General features: G+C 45.5%; 1 protein-coding gene across 1 annotated transcript in view; it reads right to left on the bottom strand.

The window, feature by feature from the left end:
• Positions 1–13,747: 13,747 nt before the first annotated feature.
• The window catches only part of setx (senataxin), a 65,844-nt gene continuing 61,168 nt past the window's right edge, over positions 13,748–18,423 (bottom strand). Inside the window, exons 22-25 of the mRNA XM_029710067.1 lie at positions 17,896–18,051; positions 17,596–17,691; positions 17,354–17,441; positions 13,748–17,262 (exon numbers count right to left, since the gene is read on the bottom strand). Coding sequence (XP_029565927.1) covers positions 16,528–17,262; positions 17,354–17,441; positions 17,596–17,691; positions 17,896–18,051 — 1,075 coding nt within the window. The 3' untranslated portion in view covers positions 13,748–16,527. The remainder of the gene's footprint in view (positions 17,263–17,353; positions 17,442–17,595; positions 17,692–17,895; positions 18,052–18,423) is intronic.

Genomic DNA, 18,423 nt, shown 5'->3' with positions numbered 1-18,423 from the left:
GTAATGATTCTGTATCAAAACTCAGCATGACAGATAATGTCTTCTCAGTTTCCCTACCGGATCTACGTCTCATCAAGCTGTGGGTGTCACAGACACCAGGAATCTTCAATTTCAATTGCTCTTCCTCAACACTTATTAATGCCACCCCTGTTATCATTCCTTTCAACGGCACCCTGCTCCGGAGAACAAAGCACGTCACAATTGTTGTCCCTAATCTCGTAATCTGGAGCGCCCACAATAAATCATCACAAATCCAATCCAAGTTACCTTCACCAACTCAACAGTCCCCAACCTCTCCTCCACCCAACTTGACACACATATGGATCAACCAAACAGCAAGGATCCATTATCTCTACAAATCGCACTCCCACTGGGCCAAAATCATCCTGATCTTCCTTGGGACAAGGCCCAAACTCGGCAATCACACTCATCAAGTTCCATCTCTGAACTACTGGAGCACATATCCCTGTTTTTGCAGTTGACGCCGACTTTCCTCACCTCACTACTTCCCTCTACACTCAACTTCTTCTCGGCAGTCATCACTGCACCTGCCACCAGATTTAAATCTAACCTCACTCTCGTCCTGACCCATTTCCTCCCCAAGCTCTTCAAAAACTTCTGTGCAATCCTCCATTCCATATTCACTCAAAAAATATTCTGTCTCTCCTTTTTTTTTGTTCATCATCTTCTCCTTCACCAGATATTTCAGAAGGCCTGTGTAATCCCCCACTCCATATTTATTCAGAATATGCTCCACTTTCGTCCTTATTTCCTTTTCCGCCATCTTCCCCAAACTGGCCTTCGTCAGACACCCCGACCACTTCTCCGACATCTTCCCCACAGTGGCCTTCGTCCAACACCCTGACCACTTCTCCGCCATCTTCCCCACAGTGGCCTTCGTCCAACACCCCGACCACTTCTCCGCCATCTTCCCCACAGTGGCCTTCGTCCAACAGTGGCCTTCAGCTAAGTTAGTTTCCCCATGTGCTTATTTGTTTAATAAAGAGCTAGTCCCTGAGTCGCAGTACTGTCAGGCCTTACATAAAAACAGACTGTTACCATGGTTAAACCATGGAATTACAGTGACTGAAGCAATAGTCTTTACAAGCCAGAATGTTGAATATAATTATATTTTAACCTACTCTACCGGTTGTACATGTTGTTGGTCCTTTTGGTGGTAGGAGGTGGAGGTGAGTAAATAACACTTTCCTGTGGATACCCTTGTTCGCCCAACTTTTTACGGCACCAGTAGGTTCTGTAGCATCGCTTATTTTCAATCTCTTGCAATATGTAAGTAATAACCAAATGTAACCAAACATAGTCAACCGAAACACACACTTCCTGGCAATCAGCTGGAAGTGTTTGGCCTGTGGTTCGGTTAGGCTCGGCTATATTCTGCAAGTGTTTGTCACATGTGAATTGCATCAGTATTGAAAATAAAAACCGGAAATACAAACTGATATACAAACCAGTGTACTGATGTTCAGGCTGACAACGCTTCCCTGTAGATATTTTTTTTATCAGATTAACTCAGACATAGGGACAAAATCAGCGGACAACAGGTGAAGTAAGTTGAACGGACATTTGTTCAACATTCTAACTTGTAATGGGACTGTTCAAGAATGCTGAGCTCACATGTTAGACGAGAGAGTAAGCATTTCACTCTTGGATATTAAAAGGCTACATTAGGCACACTTCTCTCTAAATTAGGTCCACATCTCAATAAGTAAAGAACGTGGCAAAAACCTCCCTTGCAGAAGGAAGATGGCGGACAGGTGGTTTGGGTGTTGGACGAAGGCCACTGTGGGGAAGATGGCGGAGAAGTGGTCGGGGTGTTGGACGAAGGCCACTGTGGGGAAGATGGCGGAGAGGTGGTCGGGGTGTTGGACGAAGGCCACTGTGGGGAAGATGGCGGAGAGGTGGTCGGGGTGTTGGACGAAGGCCACTGTGGGGAAGATGTCGGAGAGGTGGTCGGGGTGTTGGACGAAGGCCACTGTGGGGAAGATGGCGGAGAAGTGGTCGGGTGTTGGACGAAGGCCACTGTGGGGAAGATGTCGGAGAGGTGGTCGGGGTGTTGGACGAAGGCCACTGTGGGGAAGATGTCGGAGAAGTGGTCGGGGTGTTGGACGAAGGCCACTGTGGGGAAGATGTCGGAGAAGTGGTCGGGGTGTTGGACGAAGGCCACTGTGGGGAAGATGGCGGAGAAGTTGTCGGGGTGTTGGACGAAGGCCACTGTGGGGAAGATGGCGGAGAAGTGGTCGGGGTGTTGGACGAAGGCCACTGTGGGGAAGATGGCGGAGAAGCGGTCGGGGTGTTGGACGAAGGCCACTGTGGGGAAGATGGCGGAGAAGCGGTCGGGGTGTTGGACGAAGGCCACTGTGGAGAAGATATCGGAGAGGCGGTCGGGTGTTGGACGAAGGCCACTGTGGGGAAGATGACGAGGAGGTGGTCGGAGTGTTGGACGAAGGCCACTGTGGAGAAGATATCGGAGAGGCGGTCAGGGTGTTGGACGAAGGCCACTGTGGGGAAGATGACGAGGAGGTGGTCGGGATGTTGGACGAAGGCCACTGTGGGGAAGATGTCGGAGAGGTGGTCAGGGTGTTGGACGAAGGCCACTGTGGGGAAGATGGCGGAGAAGTGGTCGGGGTGTTGGATGAAGGACACTGTGGGGAAGATGGCGGAGAAGTGGTCGGGGTGTTGGACGAAGGCCACTGTGGGGAAGATGACGAGGAGGTGGTCGGGGTGTTGGACGAAGGCCACTGTGGGGAAGATGGCAGAAAGGTGGTCGGGGGGCTGGACGAAGGCCACGATGGGGAAGATGGCGGAGAGGTGGTCGGGGGGTTGGACGAGGCCACTGTGGAGAAGATGGTGGAGAAGTGGTCGGGGTGTTGGATGAAGGCCACTGTGGGGAAGATGACAAGGAGGTGGTCGGGGTGTTGGACGAAGGCCACTGTGGGGAAGATGGCGGAGAAGTGGTCGGGGTGTTGGACGAAGGCCACTGTGGGGAAGATGTCGGAGAGGTGGTCGGGGTGTTGGATGAAGGCCACTGTGGGGAAGATGGCGGAGAGGTGGTCGGGGTGTTGGACGAAGGCCACTGTGGGGAAGATGGCGGAGAAGTTGGAGGAAGGCCACTGTGGGGAAGATGGCGGAGAAGTGGTCGGGGTGTTGGACGAAGGCCACAGTGGGGAAGATGGCGGAGAAGTGGTCGGGGTGTTGGACGAAGGCCACTGTGGAGAAGATGTCGGAGAGGTGGTCGGGGTGTTGGACGAAGGCCACTGTGGGGAAGATGTCGGAGAGGTGGTCGGGGTGTTGGACGAAGGCCACTGTGGGGAAGATGTCGGAGAGGTGGTCGGGGTGTTGGACGAAGGCCACTGTGGGGAAGATGGCGGAGAAGTGGTCGGGGTGTTGGACGAAGGCTACTGTGGGGAAGATGGCGAAGAAGTGGTTGGGGTGTTGGACGAAGGTCACTGTGGAGAAGATGTTGTAGAGGTGGTCAGGGTGTTGGACGAAGGCCACTGTGGGGAAGATGGCGGAGAAATGGTCGGGGTGTTGGACGAAGGCCACTGTGGGGAAGATGTCGGAGAGGTGGTCGGGGTGTTGGACGAAGGCCACTGTGGGGAAGATGGCGGAGAAGTGGTCGGGGTGTTGGACGAAGGACACTGTGGGGAAGATGGCGGAGAAGTGGTCGGGGTGTTGGACGAAGGCCAGTTTGGGGAAGATGGCGGAAAAGGAAATAAGGACGAAAGTGGAGCATATTCTGAAACTCCCCAAATACAGGTCTGCCAAGCTTGTAGCGTCATACCGAAATCAAATCAAATTTTATTGGTCACATACACGTGATCAGCAAATGTTATTGCGGGTGTAGCGAAATGCTTGTGCTTCTAGCTCCGACAGCGCAGTAATATCTAACAAATTACACAATATACACCCAATACACACAAATCTAAGTAGGAATGAATTAAAACTATATACATATGGACAAGCAATGTCAGAGCGGAACAGACTAAGATACCGTAGAATAGTATAGAATCCAGTATATACATATGAGATGAGTAATGCCAGATACGTAAACATTATTAAAGTGACTGGTGTTCAATTCCTTAAAGTGCCCAGTGGTTTCTAGTCTATGCATATAGGCAACAGCCTCTAATGTACAAGTGATGGCTGTTTAACATTCTGATGGCCTTGAGGTAGAAGCTGTTTTTCTGTCTCTCGGTCCCAGCTTTGATGCAGCTGTACTGACCTCGCCTTCTGGATGATAGCAGGGTGAACAGGCATTGGCTCGGGTGGTTGATGTCCTTGATGAACTTTTTGGCCTTCCTGTGACATCGGGTGCTGCAGGTGTCCTGGAGTGCAGGTAGTTTTCCCCCGGTAATGTGTTGGGCAGACCACAACACTCTCTGGAGAGCCTTGCGGTTGCGGGCGGTGCAGTTGCCGTACCAGGCAGTGATACAGCCCGACAGGATGCTTTCAATTGTGCATCTGTAAAAGTGTGTGAGGGTTTTAGGCGACAAGCCAAATTTCTTTAGCATCCTGAGGTTGAAGAGGTTCTGTTGTGCCTTCTTCACCACACTGTCTGTGTGGGAGGTCCATTTCAGTTTGTCAGTGATGTGTACGCCAAGGAACTTGAAGCTTTCCACCTTCTCCACTGCGGTCCCATCGATGTGGATAGGGGGGTGCACCCTCTGCTGTTTCCTGAAGTCCACTATTGTCTCCTTTGTTTTGTTGACGTTGAGTGAGAGGTTGTTTTTCAGGCACCACACTCCCAGAGCCCTCAAAGCTAGGGCCTCGAGCTTAATGATGAGCTTGGAGGGTACTATAGTGTTGAATGCTGAGCTTTAGTCAATAAACAGCATTCTTACATAGGTATTCCTCTTGTCCAGATGGGATAGGGCAGTATGCAGAGTGATGGCGATTGTATCGTCTGTGGATCTATTGGGGCAGTAAGCAAATTGGAGTGCGTCTAGGGTGGCAGGTAAGGTAGAGGTAATATGATCCTTGACTAGTCTCTCAAAGCACTTCATGATGACAGAGGTGAGTGCTACAGGGCAATAGTAATTCAGTTCAGTTACCTTCGCCTTTAAAAAACAATAGTAACAAAATTATTTTTAACTAGGCAAGTAAGTTAAGAACAAATTCTAATTTTACAATGACGGTAACCGGGGAACAGTGGCTTGTTCAGGGGTAGAATGACAGATTTTAACTTGTCAGCTCAAGGATTCGATCCAGCAACCTTTAGGATGTTGGCCCAATGCTCTAACCACTAGGCTACCTGCCACCCCTTCTTGGGAACAGGAACAATGGTGGCCATCTTGAAGCATGTGGGGACAGCAGACTGGGATAGGGAGAGTTTGAATATGCCCGTAGACACATTAGGCAGCTGGTCTGCGCATGCTCTGAGGACACGGCTAGGGATGCCGCCTGGGCGGCAGCCTTGCGAGGATTAACACGTTTAAATGTTTTACCCACGTCAGCCACGGAGAAGGAGAGCCCACAGTCCTTGGTAGCGGGTCGCGTCGGTGGCACTGTGTTATCCTCAAAACGTGCGAAGAATGTGTTTAGCCTGTCCAGAAGCAAAATGGTCTCTGCGACTTGGCTGGTTTTCCTTTTGTAGTCTGTGATTTTCTTAAGTCCCCCCAAGAAGACTCAAGGCTTTAATCACTGCCAACAGTGCTTCAACAAAGTAAAGGGTCTGAACACTTACAGTACCAGTTATGAATTTGGACACATATACTCATTCAAGGGTTTTTCTTTATTTTTAATATTCTTAATTGTAGAATAATAGTGAAGACATCAAAACTATAAAATAACACATACAGTATCATGTAGGAACCAACAAAAACATCAAAATATATTTTAGATTCTTCAAAGTTGCCACCCTTTGCCTTGATGACAGCTTTGCACACACTTGGCATTCTCTCAACCAGCTTCATGAGGAATGCTTTTCCAACTGTCTTGAAGGAGATCCCACATAATATTCTGAGCACTTGTTGACTGCTTTTCTTTCACTCTGCAGTCCAACTCATCCCAAACCTTCTCATTTGGGTCGAGGTCAGGTGATTGTGGAGGCCAGGTCGTCTAATGCAGCACCATCACTCTCCTTCTTGGTCAAATAGCCCTTACACAGCCTGGAGGTTTGTTTTGGGTCTTTGTCCTGCTGAAAAACAAATGATAGTCCCACTAAGCGCAAACCAGTTGGGATGGCGTATTGCTTCAGAATGCTGTGGTAGCCATGCTGGTTAAGTGTGCCTTGAAATCTAAATAAATCACAGACTGTGTCACCAGCAAGGCACCCCCACACCATCACACTTCCTCCTCCATGCTTCACGGTGGGAACCACACATCTGTTCACCTACTCTGTGTCTCACAAAGACACGATGGTTGGAACCATCAATCTCATATTTGGACTCATCAGACCAAAGGACAGATTTCCACCAGTCTAATGTCTATTGCTCATGTTTCTTGACCCAAGCAAATCTTCTTCTTATTGGTGTCCTTCCGTAGTGGTTTCTTTGCAGCAATTTGACCACGAAGGCCTGATTCACACAGTTTCCTCTGAACAGTTGATGTTGAGATGTGTGTGTTACTTGAACTCTGTAGCATTTATTCCGGCTGCAATTTCTGAGGCTGGTAACTCTAATTAACTTATCCTCTGCAGCAGAGGTAACTCTGGGTGTTCCTTTCCTTCGGCGGTCCTCATGAGAGCTAGTTTCATCATAGCACTTGCTGGTTTTTGCAACTGCACTTGAAGAAACTTTCAAAGTTCTTTACATTTTCCGGGTTGACTGACCTTCATGTCTTAAAGTAATGATGGACTGTTGTTTCGCTTTGCTTATTTTGAGCTGTTCTTGCCATAATATGGACTTGGTCTTTTACCATATAGGACTATCTTCTGTATACCACCCCTACCTTGTCACAACACAACTGATTGGCTCAAACACACTAAGAAGGAAATCAATTCCTCAAATTAACTTTTAACAAGGCACACCTGTTAATTGAAATGCATTCCAGGTGACTACCTCATGAAGCTGGTTGAGAGTATGCCAAGAGTGAGCAAAGCTGTTATCAAGGCAAAGGGTGGCTACTTTGAAGAATCTCAAATATAAAATATATTTTAACGCTACATGATTCCATATGTGTTTTTTCATAGTATTGATGTCTCAACTATTATTCTGCAATGTAGAAAATAGTAAAAATAAATAAAAACCCTTGAATGAGTAGGTGTGTCCAAACTTTTGACTGGTACTGTATGTAAATGTGATATTGCAACAACAAAAAGTGATACATTTGCAAAAATGTCTAAACCTGTTTTTGCTTTGTTATTATGGGGTATTGTATGTAGATTGATGAGGGTGAAAAAACTATTTCATCCATTTTAGAATTAGGCTGTAGTGTAACAAAATGTAGAAATAGTCAAGGGTTCTAAATACTTTCCAAATGCACTGTAAATGCATTAGCCAGACCACTCCCACATGAATGTTTATTAGTAAATAGGGACCATGTGGTTTTAGGTATTAGTCTGGAAAATATTGGGTTGAGAGACCTTTGTCCATAGATGCCACAAGTTTTGAGCAGATTGGTCATTTCGTGCCAAACAAGTAGCATTTCAAGTGTTTTTCACAATTCAAAATGGAGGAAAATCCATGGTGGACCTTATCTGAAGCAAAGTTGTTCCTTTTGAGGAGAGGTACCGAATTTCATGACTTTAGGTCAAACGGGGGAGAGGCGTGACCAAATATATTTTTTTAAACTCTCATTGTCCTATCTGTGGTGTGACCTTTCAGTGAGCATTTTCAATCTGTAGTTATAGCACCACCATCTGGCCAATCAGTGTTATTTTGTAAATGCTGGATCTCTATGGCAAGACGCATCATTCCCCCAAGTTGTCAAAATCGGGCCAGTGCTATCTGAGATATTGTGTGTGACTAACGTACAAACAAATGTCACATCAAGCTGGGAAGACCACGGGTCCCGAGTGGCACAGCAGTCTTAGGCACAACATCTCAGTGCAAGAGGCGTCGTTACAGTCCCTGGTTCGATTCCAAACTGTATCACATCCAGCTGTGATTGGGAGTCCCATAGGGCGGCACACAATTGGCCTAGCGTCGTCCGGGTTTGGACGGGGTAGGCTGTTATTGTAAATAAGAATTTGTTCTTAACTGGGTCCATATTCACAATTTGCTTAATATTTGACAATAATTAATTTCACTTCCTCCTTCACGTTATACACTAGGTGGACTGTACACAGACTTTTGGTAATCTCCAACTCTACAGCATCTATATTAGGAAGTCATCAAATGTCACGACTTCCTAATATGCTGTATTACACTTGTATGATTTATGTCAAGGTGTTTTGGTGGCTGGAATGGCAGGCTGACAGGCACTGTGAACATGATTCTGTAGGGAGGCAGCCTGCAGTTTTAGTGTTGGGAGTCAGGGAGCTCTAGAGGGTGAACAGTGTCAAACTGCTGCCTGTGACCAGAGCAGATGATTTGAAAGCTCCATCACTGTCCTGCTCTGCTAAGCCGTCCCCTGAACACAAACACACGTGCACACATGCACACACACGCACAAACACATTCCCACATGCACAGTCGCAATACCTACACACACACTCTTGCAGATCTAACCCCAGTTCCCTGTGCGTGTCTGTGTGTGTGTTTGTGTCAGACAGTACGAGTTGAGCTGACGAGCTGATAGAGATTAATACCAGTAGGACGGTGACGCGCTCTTTCCCCCAAGGCAGCGTGGGTAACTGAGATTAAATGCATTTATGCTCTATGTTGTGATAGATCAGCTGGTGTAACAGCAGTGTCCCTAAGTGCCCACTGTCATGACGTGGCCCTTCTTGGGTATAGCTAGTGGCTTCCCCCTCTTCCTCTCTCTCTCTCTCTCTCTCTCCTATACCCAGGTACTATTATCTCCGGTCGTAAATTCCTGGCGGAGACTCTCTCCCCCTGGCCATGCAGAAAGAGAGACACATAGAGATTTCACATGGCGAACTCCTAAATCTCCAAAATGGGGTTTGATACAAAACGTCCACTTGTGAGAAGGTGGGAATGGTCTGTGAACAGTTAAGGGACGGGTATGACGAGTGTGTTTCATTTGGTGACCTCAGAGAGGACAGGAAACACACAACTAAATCCCTGAATATGTACATTTCTCAATTTTGGGGTTGGCATCTAATTCTTGTATAAAATGAATGAGTAAAGATAAAACTATTTGTGAAATTATGTAAAGGTGATGTTAAACCTTTAATGAGAGAGAATTGTATTCCCTTTAAAGCTTAACCAAGTCATTGGCCCACCCCCATGAGCACAGACATGATCATAGTTAAGGCTGTGTTTGTGCAGATAACCAACAATTTACGATGTTTGGAATGAGACTAACTTGAGGTAAAGAATAATTCATTAATAAGAAGACTAACTGATCAGATATTTTAATATCTGAAGAGTTATATTAGGAAAATTCTAACTTTGTAATCTGAAGATTTTCCTTGGTGCCCCAACTTCCAAGTTAATTACATTTATATGATTAGTTTAATCACGTAAAAATAATTACAGAGAATTGATTTGATAAAATAAGTCTTCACTTTAATGATACCAAAGACATGACACCACCCACCCCAGACAGAGGATGCGTTGGTGTGTACCCCATACAGAGGCTGCGTTGGTGTGTACCCCATACAGAGGCTGCGTTGGTGTGTACCCCATACAGAGGCTGCGTTGGTGTGTACCCCATACAGAGGCTGCGTTGGTGTGTACCCCATACAGAGGCTGCGTTGGTGTGTACCCCATACAGAGGCTGCGTTGGTGTGTACCCCATACAGAGGCTGCGTTGGTGTGTACCCCAGACAGAGGATGCGTTGGTGTGTACCCCAGACAGAGGATGCGTTGGTGTGTACCCCATACAGAGGATGCGTTGGTGTGTACCCCATACAGAGGATGCGTTGGTGTGTACCCCAGACAGAGGATGCGTTGGTGTGTACCGCAGACAGAGGATGCGTTGGTGTGTACCCCAGACAGAGGATGCGTTGGTGTGTACCCCATACAGAGGATGCGTTGGTGTGTACCCCATACAGAGGATGCGTTGGTGTGTACCCCATACAGAGGATGTGTTGGTGTACCCCATACAGAGGATGTGTTGGTGTACCCCATACAGAGGATGTGTTGGTGTATGCGCACATTGTGAGTACAGGCAAATGCAGCTTCCCTGTGTATGCGGGCGCATGTGTGAGGGGGTGTCAGCTATCTACTTATTCTGAAAATGGGTCAGAGGGGCGAAAGTTAGACATGAGTGGGGGTGGGATGGTCACATTGATAAAATGTTATTACACTGTAAACTTTACAGTCAATGTGTTTGTTATTTGCTTTTACTTGTACATTCTTTCAAGAGAACAAATGTGTCACTACCAACCAAAACTGGCAGTTGTCTATTCCAGAGTGGAAGTGTCTAGGCTGCTGAAAAGTAAAAAAAAATAAAAATAGATTACCTAATTTATTGGTAGGGGAGTGGGGTAAGTTTCTAGGAAACCGTCCACAAAATGTATCACGTGACCAAATATCTAGAAAGAGGTCATCATTTCATAGGGACTGTGAAGGAAAAATCCAAATGGAAAAAATGGTAAGCAAGTTAGGTCAAATAAAAAATAGATTGTCAAAAAGTCAGATGAATGTGTTTCATGATGCTTGTGTCTAAACCAAAGTAGATAGTTTTACGATTGTTTTGTTCATCAGTTGGGTTCTCTACAAGCTACAAAATGAGGTGCTAAACCTAGCATGAAAGTGCATCCTTGTAGTTGTGTGGGCTAATATAGTCAGAATGTTTGCCTTGGGGTAAGTTGAGCCAATGGCCAATAATGATTACATTTGGTCAGTTTTTGGATGCACTGATATGACATTTTTGGCCTGTACCGATATCCGATATTTTCCTTGCCAAAAAACTTCACTGAACCAATTTAAAAAATGTGAGTCCGTTTAAGCATTCCACTTACTTGCTGTGCTTTTTCGTTGTTCATTTGTTCAGTCGTTTCATTCTCAACCAAGATTATCATATTTTTCGTGGCATCATTACATCAAAAGTAAAACAAGCAGCGGTTTAGCCACCCTTATGGTTCTTGAGAGAGCAGCCAATAAAGTAACATAAGAGAATATGTCCCCTTGAGCAGCAGCAAGGGATAAAATAGACAAAATACAATGACACTGAAGAGGCACAATGACAAAAAACCAAACTAACATGTACCTGTGTGAAAGAGAGGCTGGCCCCGCACAGAACTTTTTTTTTTAATGAAATTGTATGAAATGTATGCATTCACTACTGTAAGTCGCTCTGGATAAGAGCGTCTGCTAAATGACAAAAATGTAAAATGTAAAAAAATTAGAGAGTAGCAGAGGCACACGAGGTCTTATCTGATGACATGGAGTCTGAGCTTGATGAACATGTCAATCATTTCAGACTGATTTCATGGGCTTAGTAGCCTCAAAATGCAGAGAACTTGCACACTGAAACAACATCCTTGTCCCAGACAACTGGTCAAGAAATGGAAAGGTAAGTGATTTTGAACAGAGATCTATATCTGAATGTAGCCATACATTTAAGATATACGATATAGCACACCCACATTCCATGAATTCAACTTTGACTTATCAGCACCATGCCCCAATGTCACAGGACATCATCACACGCTTACCCCAAGGTGGATCAATGCTAAACTTACCCCATACCCGGGGTAAGTTGTGCTGATAGACCACTCTGTTTAGACAACTGTTTTCAAAACTGTTAATGTTTACATGAATTCTGATTATTTCCAGGGATATACAACATCCTGAAATGCACTACATGACCAAAAGTATGTGGATACCTGGTCGTTGAACATGTCATTCGAAAACCATGGGCATTAATATGGAGTCGGTCCCCCCCTTCGCTGTTATAACATCCTCCACTCTTCTGGGAAGGCTTTCCACTAGATGTTGGAACATTACTGCAGGGACTGTAGGTGAAAAATTCTTGACTATGTTTGATTTACCAGTATCTAGAATGACCTCCCAGAAGTATTGAGACAGAAAACATAGGGCTAATGAATAAGACAAGTGTAAGCAGAATAAAGGCTCAGGTGAATGGACAGAGCTGGATAAACAAAGAGTTAACCATTTTACATATAAAAACAGAACGTAAGCAGAATCCATAAGAGTGTACAGACTGGGTCAACATGCAGTTAATCACTAGACATGTAAAAACAGAACGTAAGCAGAAAACGTAAAAGAACCCATGGTTGTACAAATCAAGTATTATTAGAAAAGCACTTAAAAGCAATAAATGTATTATTTTTTGGGATTAACACTATGGCGCCGCCACCAATATAATCTAAACTGAAGCAGATGTGGGCGTTAACAAGCAAGAATTGAGACAAGAAGATAATGGTGGCTCAAGGCCAAGGGGAGTTAATCATCTACAAAGAGGGGAGTGACTGTTATTTGAAGGTGGAAACCTATAAAGCCTGAGGTCTGTAACAAGAAAAGCCAGTTGTTCCATGGAATTCCTCAGCTCTGTTACTTTGTAATAAAGTCTATTTGAATTTACAAGTTCCGGTATCTGAGAAATATTTGATTCAATATTTCCACAAACTTACATTCAGCCACAAGAGCATTAGTGAGGTCAGGCACTGATGTTGGGCGATTAGGCCTGGCTCGCAGTCGACATTCCAATTCATCCCAACGGTATTCGATGGGGTTGAAGTCAGGGCTCTGTGCAGGCCAGTCATGTTCTACCACACCGATCAACAAACCATTTCTGTATGGACCTCGCTTTGTGCACACGGGGGTTATAATGCTGAAGGGTCTTCCCCAAACTGTTGCAATAAAGTCAGAAGCACAGAATTGTTAGAATGTTGTGTGTGCTGTAGCGTTAAAATTTCCCTTCACTGTAACTAAGGGACCTAACCCAAACCATGAAAAGCAGCACCAGACCATTATTCCTCTTCCAAACTTTACAGTTGGCACTATGCATTCGGGCAGGTTGAGTTCTCCGGAATCCGCCAAACCCAGATTGTCCGTTGCACTGCCAGATGGTGAAGCGCGATTCACCACTCCAGAGAACGCGTTTCCACTGCTCCAGAGTCCAATGGCGGTGAGCTTTACACCACTCCAGCCGACACTTGGCATTGGGCATGGTGATCTTAGGCTTGTTTGCAGCTGCTCGGCCATGGAAACCCATTTCATGAAGCTCCCGATGAACAGTTCTTGTGCTGACATTGCTTTCAGAAGCAGTTTGGAACTCGGTAGTGAGTGTTGCAATCGAGGACAGAAGATTGTTTATACGCTTCACCACTCGGCGGTCTCATTCTGTGATCTTGTGTGGCTACCACTTCGAGGCTGAGCCGTTGTTGCTCCTAGACGTTTCCACTTTACAATAACAGCACTTTGTTGCCCATGGTAGCTCCAGCAGGGCAGAAATTTGACGAACTGACTCGTTGGAAAGGTGGCAACCTGTGACGGTGCCAGGTTGAAAGTCTGAGCTTTTCAGTAAGGCCATTCCACCGCCAGTATTTGTCAATGGAGATTGCATGGCTGTGTGCTGGATTTTATACACTTGTTAGAAACAGATGTGGCTGAAAAAGCAGAATCCACTAAGGGGTGACCACATACTTCTGTATATATAGTGTATATGTAGATATCGTTGTTAGAAAGAATACTATATTTCACTTGACGTAGTGATGCTGAATGTAAAAAAATGGCTCGACATACTCCACTCTCACCTATGTAATTTAATTCAGGTCAGACATGTTTTATGCAAATAGAAAAAGAGCTGACATGATGATTGACACCAACACATCCAGCTCAGTTCCATTACGAATTAGGAAGAACTGAAATTAAACCAAAAATGACATAATGTCCTAACAAACATTTAACTACCCATAAGGTTCTGATAGAACAAAATGACAGTTCCTAATAGGCCAAAACATAACGGTCTCCACATAGAAATATACTTACTAGAATAGGAAAAGACCCCTGAAACACTATTTCTATGGCTCTCCCACTAAGAGATCGTCAATGGCTTGGAAACCCAGGGTTTACAGGGTCATCTTAATGACACCCTAGGCACTGGGTGGCATCCTTCATTTGGAGTAGAATTTTATTAAAAAATAAAACACTTAATTGAGAAAGTAGTTCCCGGTGTTAGTGGAGTCAGTGACATTGGACGTAAACAAGACAACTACAGGTGAAATGTACTATCCCTCCGTAAAAGGATGAGCACATTTAGACAAAAGCACCACTAACACCTGGGAGGAATGCAACAAAAAATAAACGTGGGTGGATGTCAGCATGCAATAATAAGACACAAAAGACATTCAGGAGGTGGTAAAATCCTGTTCTAGTCTAGTGTCTGTAAGGCGTCTCTATTCTGGGCTCCGCTTCAGAGGAAGTCTGCATTGTTCACATGAAGGGCAGTGGGATGAACTGAGACGTGTGGGGGAGATCCTCTGGGAGATGGGGCACAGATCAGAGACCAGCGTGGGAGTTGTCCTGGCTGAACCGCACTGATCTAGGACCAGTTTCCCCTACCACACAGTCCTACACTCAAGCATTAGGAGAATGGAAACTATGGTCTTATTTAGAGGAAAGTTGTACCTAAGCCGATAAGAACTGGTGAAAGGATTGTGGTATGGTGAGAGTCGTGTGTGACAGAGACACACAACACCCAACTAATAGCGGAAGTGTACCATCTACCTGTGTAAAGTGAAAGATGCCTGAAACAAAATGCACCTTCTTATTTCCTCACTATTTTAGCAGTGGTTCAGAAAAACAAAGCATACAATGTTGACCATGGTCAATTTAGTTTCCCTAACACTTTACAGAGATGGAAACAGCTGATTGGTTTGGTGAACAATAATATACAAAGGCCATGTTCAGTACGAAAACGTTCTCGAAAGTTGCAGATAGAAATCCCACAAATAGAGCCGACACGATTCCTTATTCTACATGTCAGAGGAGCATGTTTGTTCTACATAGCATATTCCTATTTGCACGTTCCAAAACAATGAGTCCTGCTGAACACGCCCCAGGTGAACATCGGCAAGTACCAATTGCAAACAAATAAAAGCAATAAAATTAAATGTAAACTGTTCAATTTCAAATAAATGATTCATTTACCAACTTAAGATGAACAAACTTGATCTGGGTTAAACTGGCACTGTGGATCCTTTAACACAGGTCTTGGATGAACAAGGCAAATATTTCTCCCAGAAACTATATTGCATTGAAATGACTTGAAGAAATTATTTGAACCATTACCTTCTAAACACTGGACAGTATCGTGACAGGTGAAACGCAGAAGGAATAAAGCCATGTATACTTCACTACAGTTGCTGAGAGGCACTGGAAGCCTATACTTTGGTTGCAACATTCGAGGAGGCAGCTGGCCTGAAGTCCAACAGCGGTGAATAATACGTTCATATAACCTTGTCTCTGTCGACAAGAAAGGTAACCTAAAATAAGTTTTGTTGATAGAGTTTTCTGTGTGTGTAAAAACAAGCTTGTGTAAATGCACAGTGTGATACAACAACAAATAAAAGTGCATCCAATACCATACAGACAAACCAGCAGAAGAAAGTGACCAGAGATGTCAAAGCTTCTCTGGGGCATAAAACGGCATTCAACTAGTGTACAACATGTCTCCCTAATTAGAAACCCATCTGCCCCACATTCTCCAGAGTCCACTTAGACTATGTATGGGTCCATGTAACAAATTCTATAAAGATGCTTAATGTAACACAACCAGGCCAACTCCAATCACAAAATGTAACCTTATTTGCCTCAGTTAACCAGCATCCTGGTGCTAAACAAGGACGACACTTTAAAAGCAAAATACAACTAAAATAATTGCCTATAGTCAAATAACTGGCTGACGAGATATACTTTTGCACTTAATATATGCTTTAAGTGGAAATAGTGTGTACTTTCAATTTGAAGGTAACAGCCATTCTGTTAAGTGGGCTATACTACTAATAAATAACCAGGTATCAAACATTGAGCACCAGAGACATTATTCTTAGTGCTTTTATGAAGCGCAGAACATATCTATACAAATGCAGAGCACGTAAGGAAAGGAGATAAGAAAATGAATAAAAGTCACAGGCACAGTACAGTGCATTACCCTGGTTACATCTCTCAGTAATAAACTGGAAACACACCAGTGTTATAATACAAGGGCCCTTTCACAAAAGGCTCCGCCCCCATTGTCCAAACAAAGGGCAGTTTAATACAGAGAGGCCAGTGGCCAACCCACATACTCAAGCCATAACAGTCATTAAACAGCTTATTACAAAAACGATTAGATTTATTACAGAAATAAAATTGACTTGTAAATGATACAATAGTATCATATTACTGCTTGAGATGGTGAACAGTGATGTTTTTGACTGACTGTTCGACAACCAAACTATTCCGCGTAATCTCTTGTCCTTCCACTGTCCGTCCCTTTCCCTGAACTTATCAGAAAGTACACCAATAAAAAACAAACCAAACAGAGTCAGTGGTCAGTCCTCTCTTTCCCCCTCTTGGAGTGGGTGGGAGGGATCCATCGGGGGTCTGGGTCTCGTTTCTGGGGGTGAGTGTGTGTGTGGTGGTTGAAGGAGGCTGTGGCACTGTAGCGATTACAGTCTCTCTGTCTGGGGTCCCTCGGTGGTCTGTTGACTCCATCTCCTGGGTAGGGCGCGGTGATTGGTGAACGGTGTTGCTCTCTGTCCCTCTCCCTGACAGCCCATCTCTGGTTTTGGTACCCAGTTGAGTGACGCTGATCTGGGCTGTTGCGTCCTCGTGGATCCCTCTCAGCTCGCAGATCTCTCAGGTTTTCCACCCGGGAGTCTCTGTAGCCCTCCGCTCGTGGGTCCCTGATTCCTTCAGCATGTAGATTCCAGTCTGCTCTATGCTGGGGGGTCTTGACTACCAGACGGGGGTCTCTGGGCCTGTCAGCGTCCTGGGGAGGGGATGCCGAGCTGGGCTGCTGGGGAGAGTCCCTGCCCTGGGCGAACAGGGCTGGCTCAGAAGAGCGGCGTAGCTGGAAGGGAGCAGGCCTGGGGGGATCAGCGGTGAGACAGGGGGCAGCAGGGGGAGGGCCTGGTTCTCCAAGGGGGTAAGACAAGCTCCTGGTCAGCTCCTGCTTGAAGATCTTCCTGGCGTCGGCCTTGAAGGTCATCTCATTCGTTGATATAATGACGTCTCGTGTAGCGGCATCCTTGATGAGCGCGCCCCAGTCTTGGTTTTCCTAGGACAGACACACAATCAACATGAGGCTGGAAAAGGAAATGCAACCAGACACAGGCCTCCATACAGATACAGGAGGAGGAGCTAATTACCTGGAGTGTCCGTAGATGGCCCAGAATGAACAGGCTAAACTTGGCCCGGGTGATGGTCACATTCAACCTCTGCCGATTCCCCAGGAATCTGGGGGAGTCCACCACAGATCAGAAACTATACCCATACCCCAGGTAAGCACAGTACTGGTAGCATGAAAGCGTAACATAAATCCAATTTGTTACATCATTACCAAGTATAGGGCCTGGTCACATGACCTTACCAGGAAAGCTTGAACACTCACCCGATGCCGCCCTGCTCGTGGCTCGCCCTGACGCAGGAGACAATGACACAGTCCATCTCTCGGCCCTGGAAGCCTTCCACAGTGTCAACGTCCACCCTGGAACACAATTTGTCTTTGTCTTTCTAGAGTCCCTTCACACTGCTAGCGGGAGAAAAACTACAGCAGAAAAGAAGCCATTTCTTTTTGCTCTAATGATTCTGCCAGCTAGAACTACTGAAATGGCTTCCTTTTCAGAGCATATCCCTGGCAATCTACTAACCCCACTGAGAATGCGCATTTATGGTGCAGCACTTGACTCACGTGAGGTTCTTGTTGACCACCTTGGCCATCTCGCGGCTGATGCGGTCCTTCTGGGCATTGTAGGGCGTGATGACCCCCACCTTGACCTGATGCTTCTCAGCCATCAGCCTCAGCAGGAACACGACTAGCTGCACCTCTTTCAGGTTGCTGAACGACCTGGTGACCAGCCAGACGGCAATCGAAAAGTCATTCAACATGTATTCAGTCACAAGCACTTTTTCGCAATGTCATGCATGTCATTAAAGGGATTGTTCAGCAAGAGGTTGGGAATTGGAACAAAATCAAAGTGTGGATTGCAGTCACTCCCTGTCCCTAGACCAGGTGTATTCAACTCTTACCCTACGAGATCCGGAGCCTGCTGGTTTTCTGTTCTACCTGATAATGAATTGCACCCACTTGGTATGCCAGGTCTAAATAGGTCTCTGATTACAGGGAAACAATGAAAACAAGCAGTGGAACTGGCTTCAAAGTCCAGAGTTGAGTTTGAAGGCCCAAGATCAGATGTGTCAAACTCATTCCACGGAGGGC

The sequence above is a fragment of the Salmo trutta genome, chromosome 23, assembly GCF_901001165.1.
Source record: "Salmo trutta chromosome 23, fSalTru1.1, whole genome shotgun sequence".
Taxonomy (NCBI): Eukaryota; Metazoa; Chordata; class Actinopteri; order Salmoniformes; family Salmonidae; genus Salmo; species Salmo trutta.
Note: the sequence above shows the minus strand (reverse complement) of the source record. Positions and strands in the feature narration are given on the sequence as shown.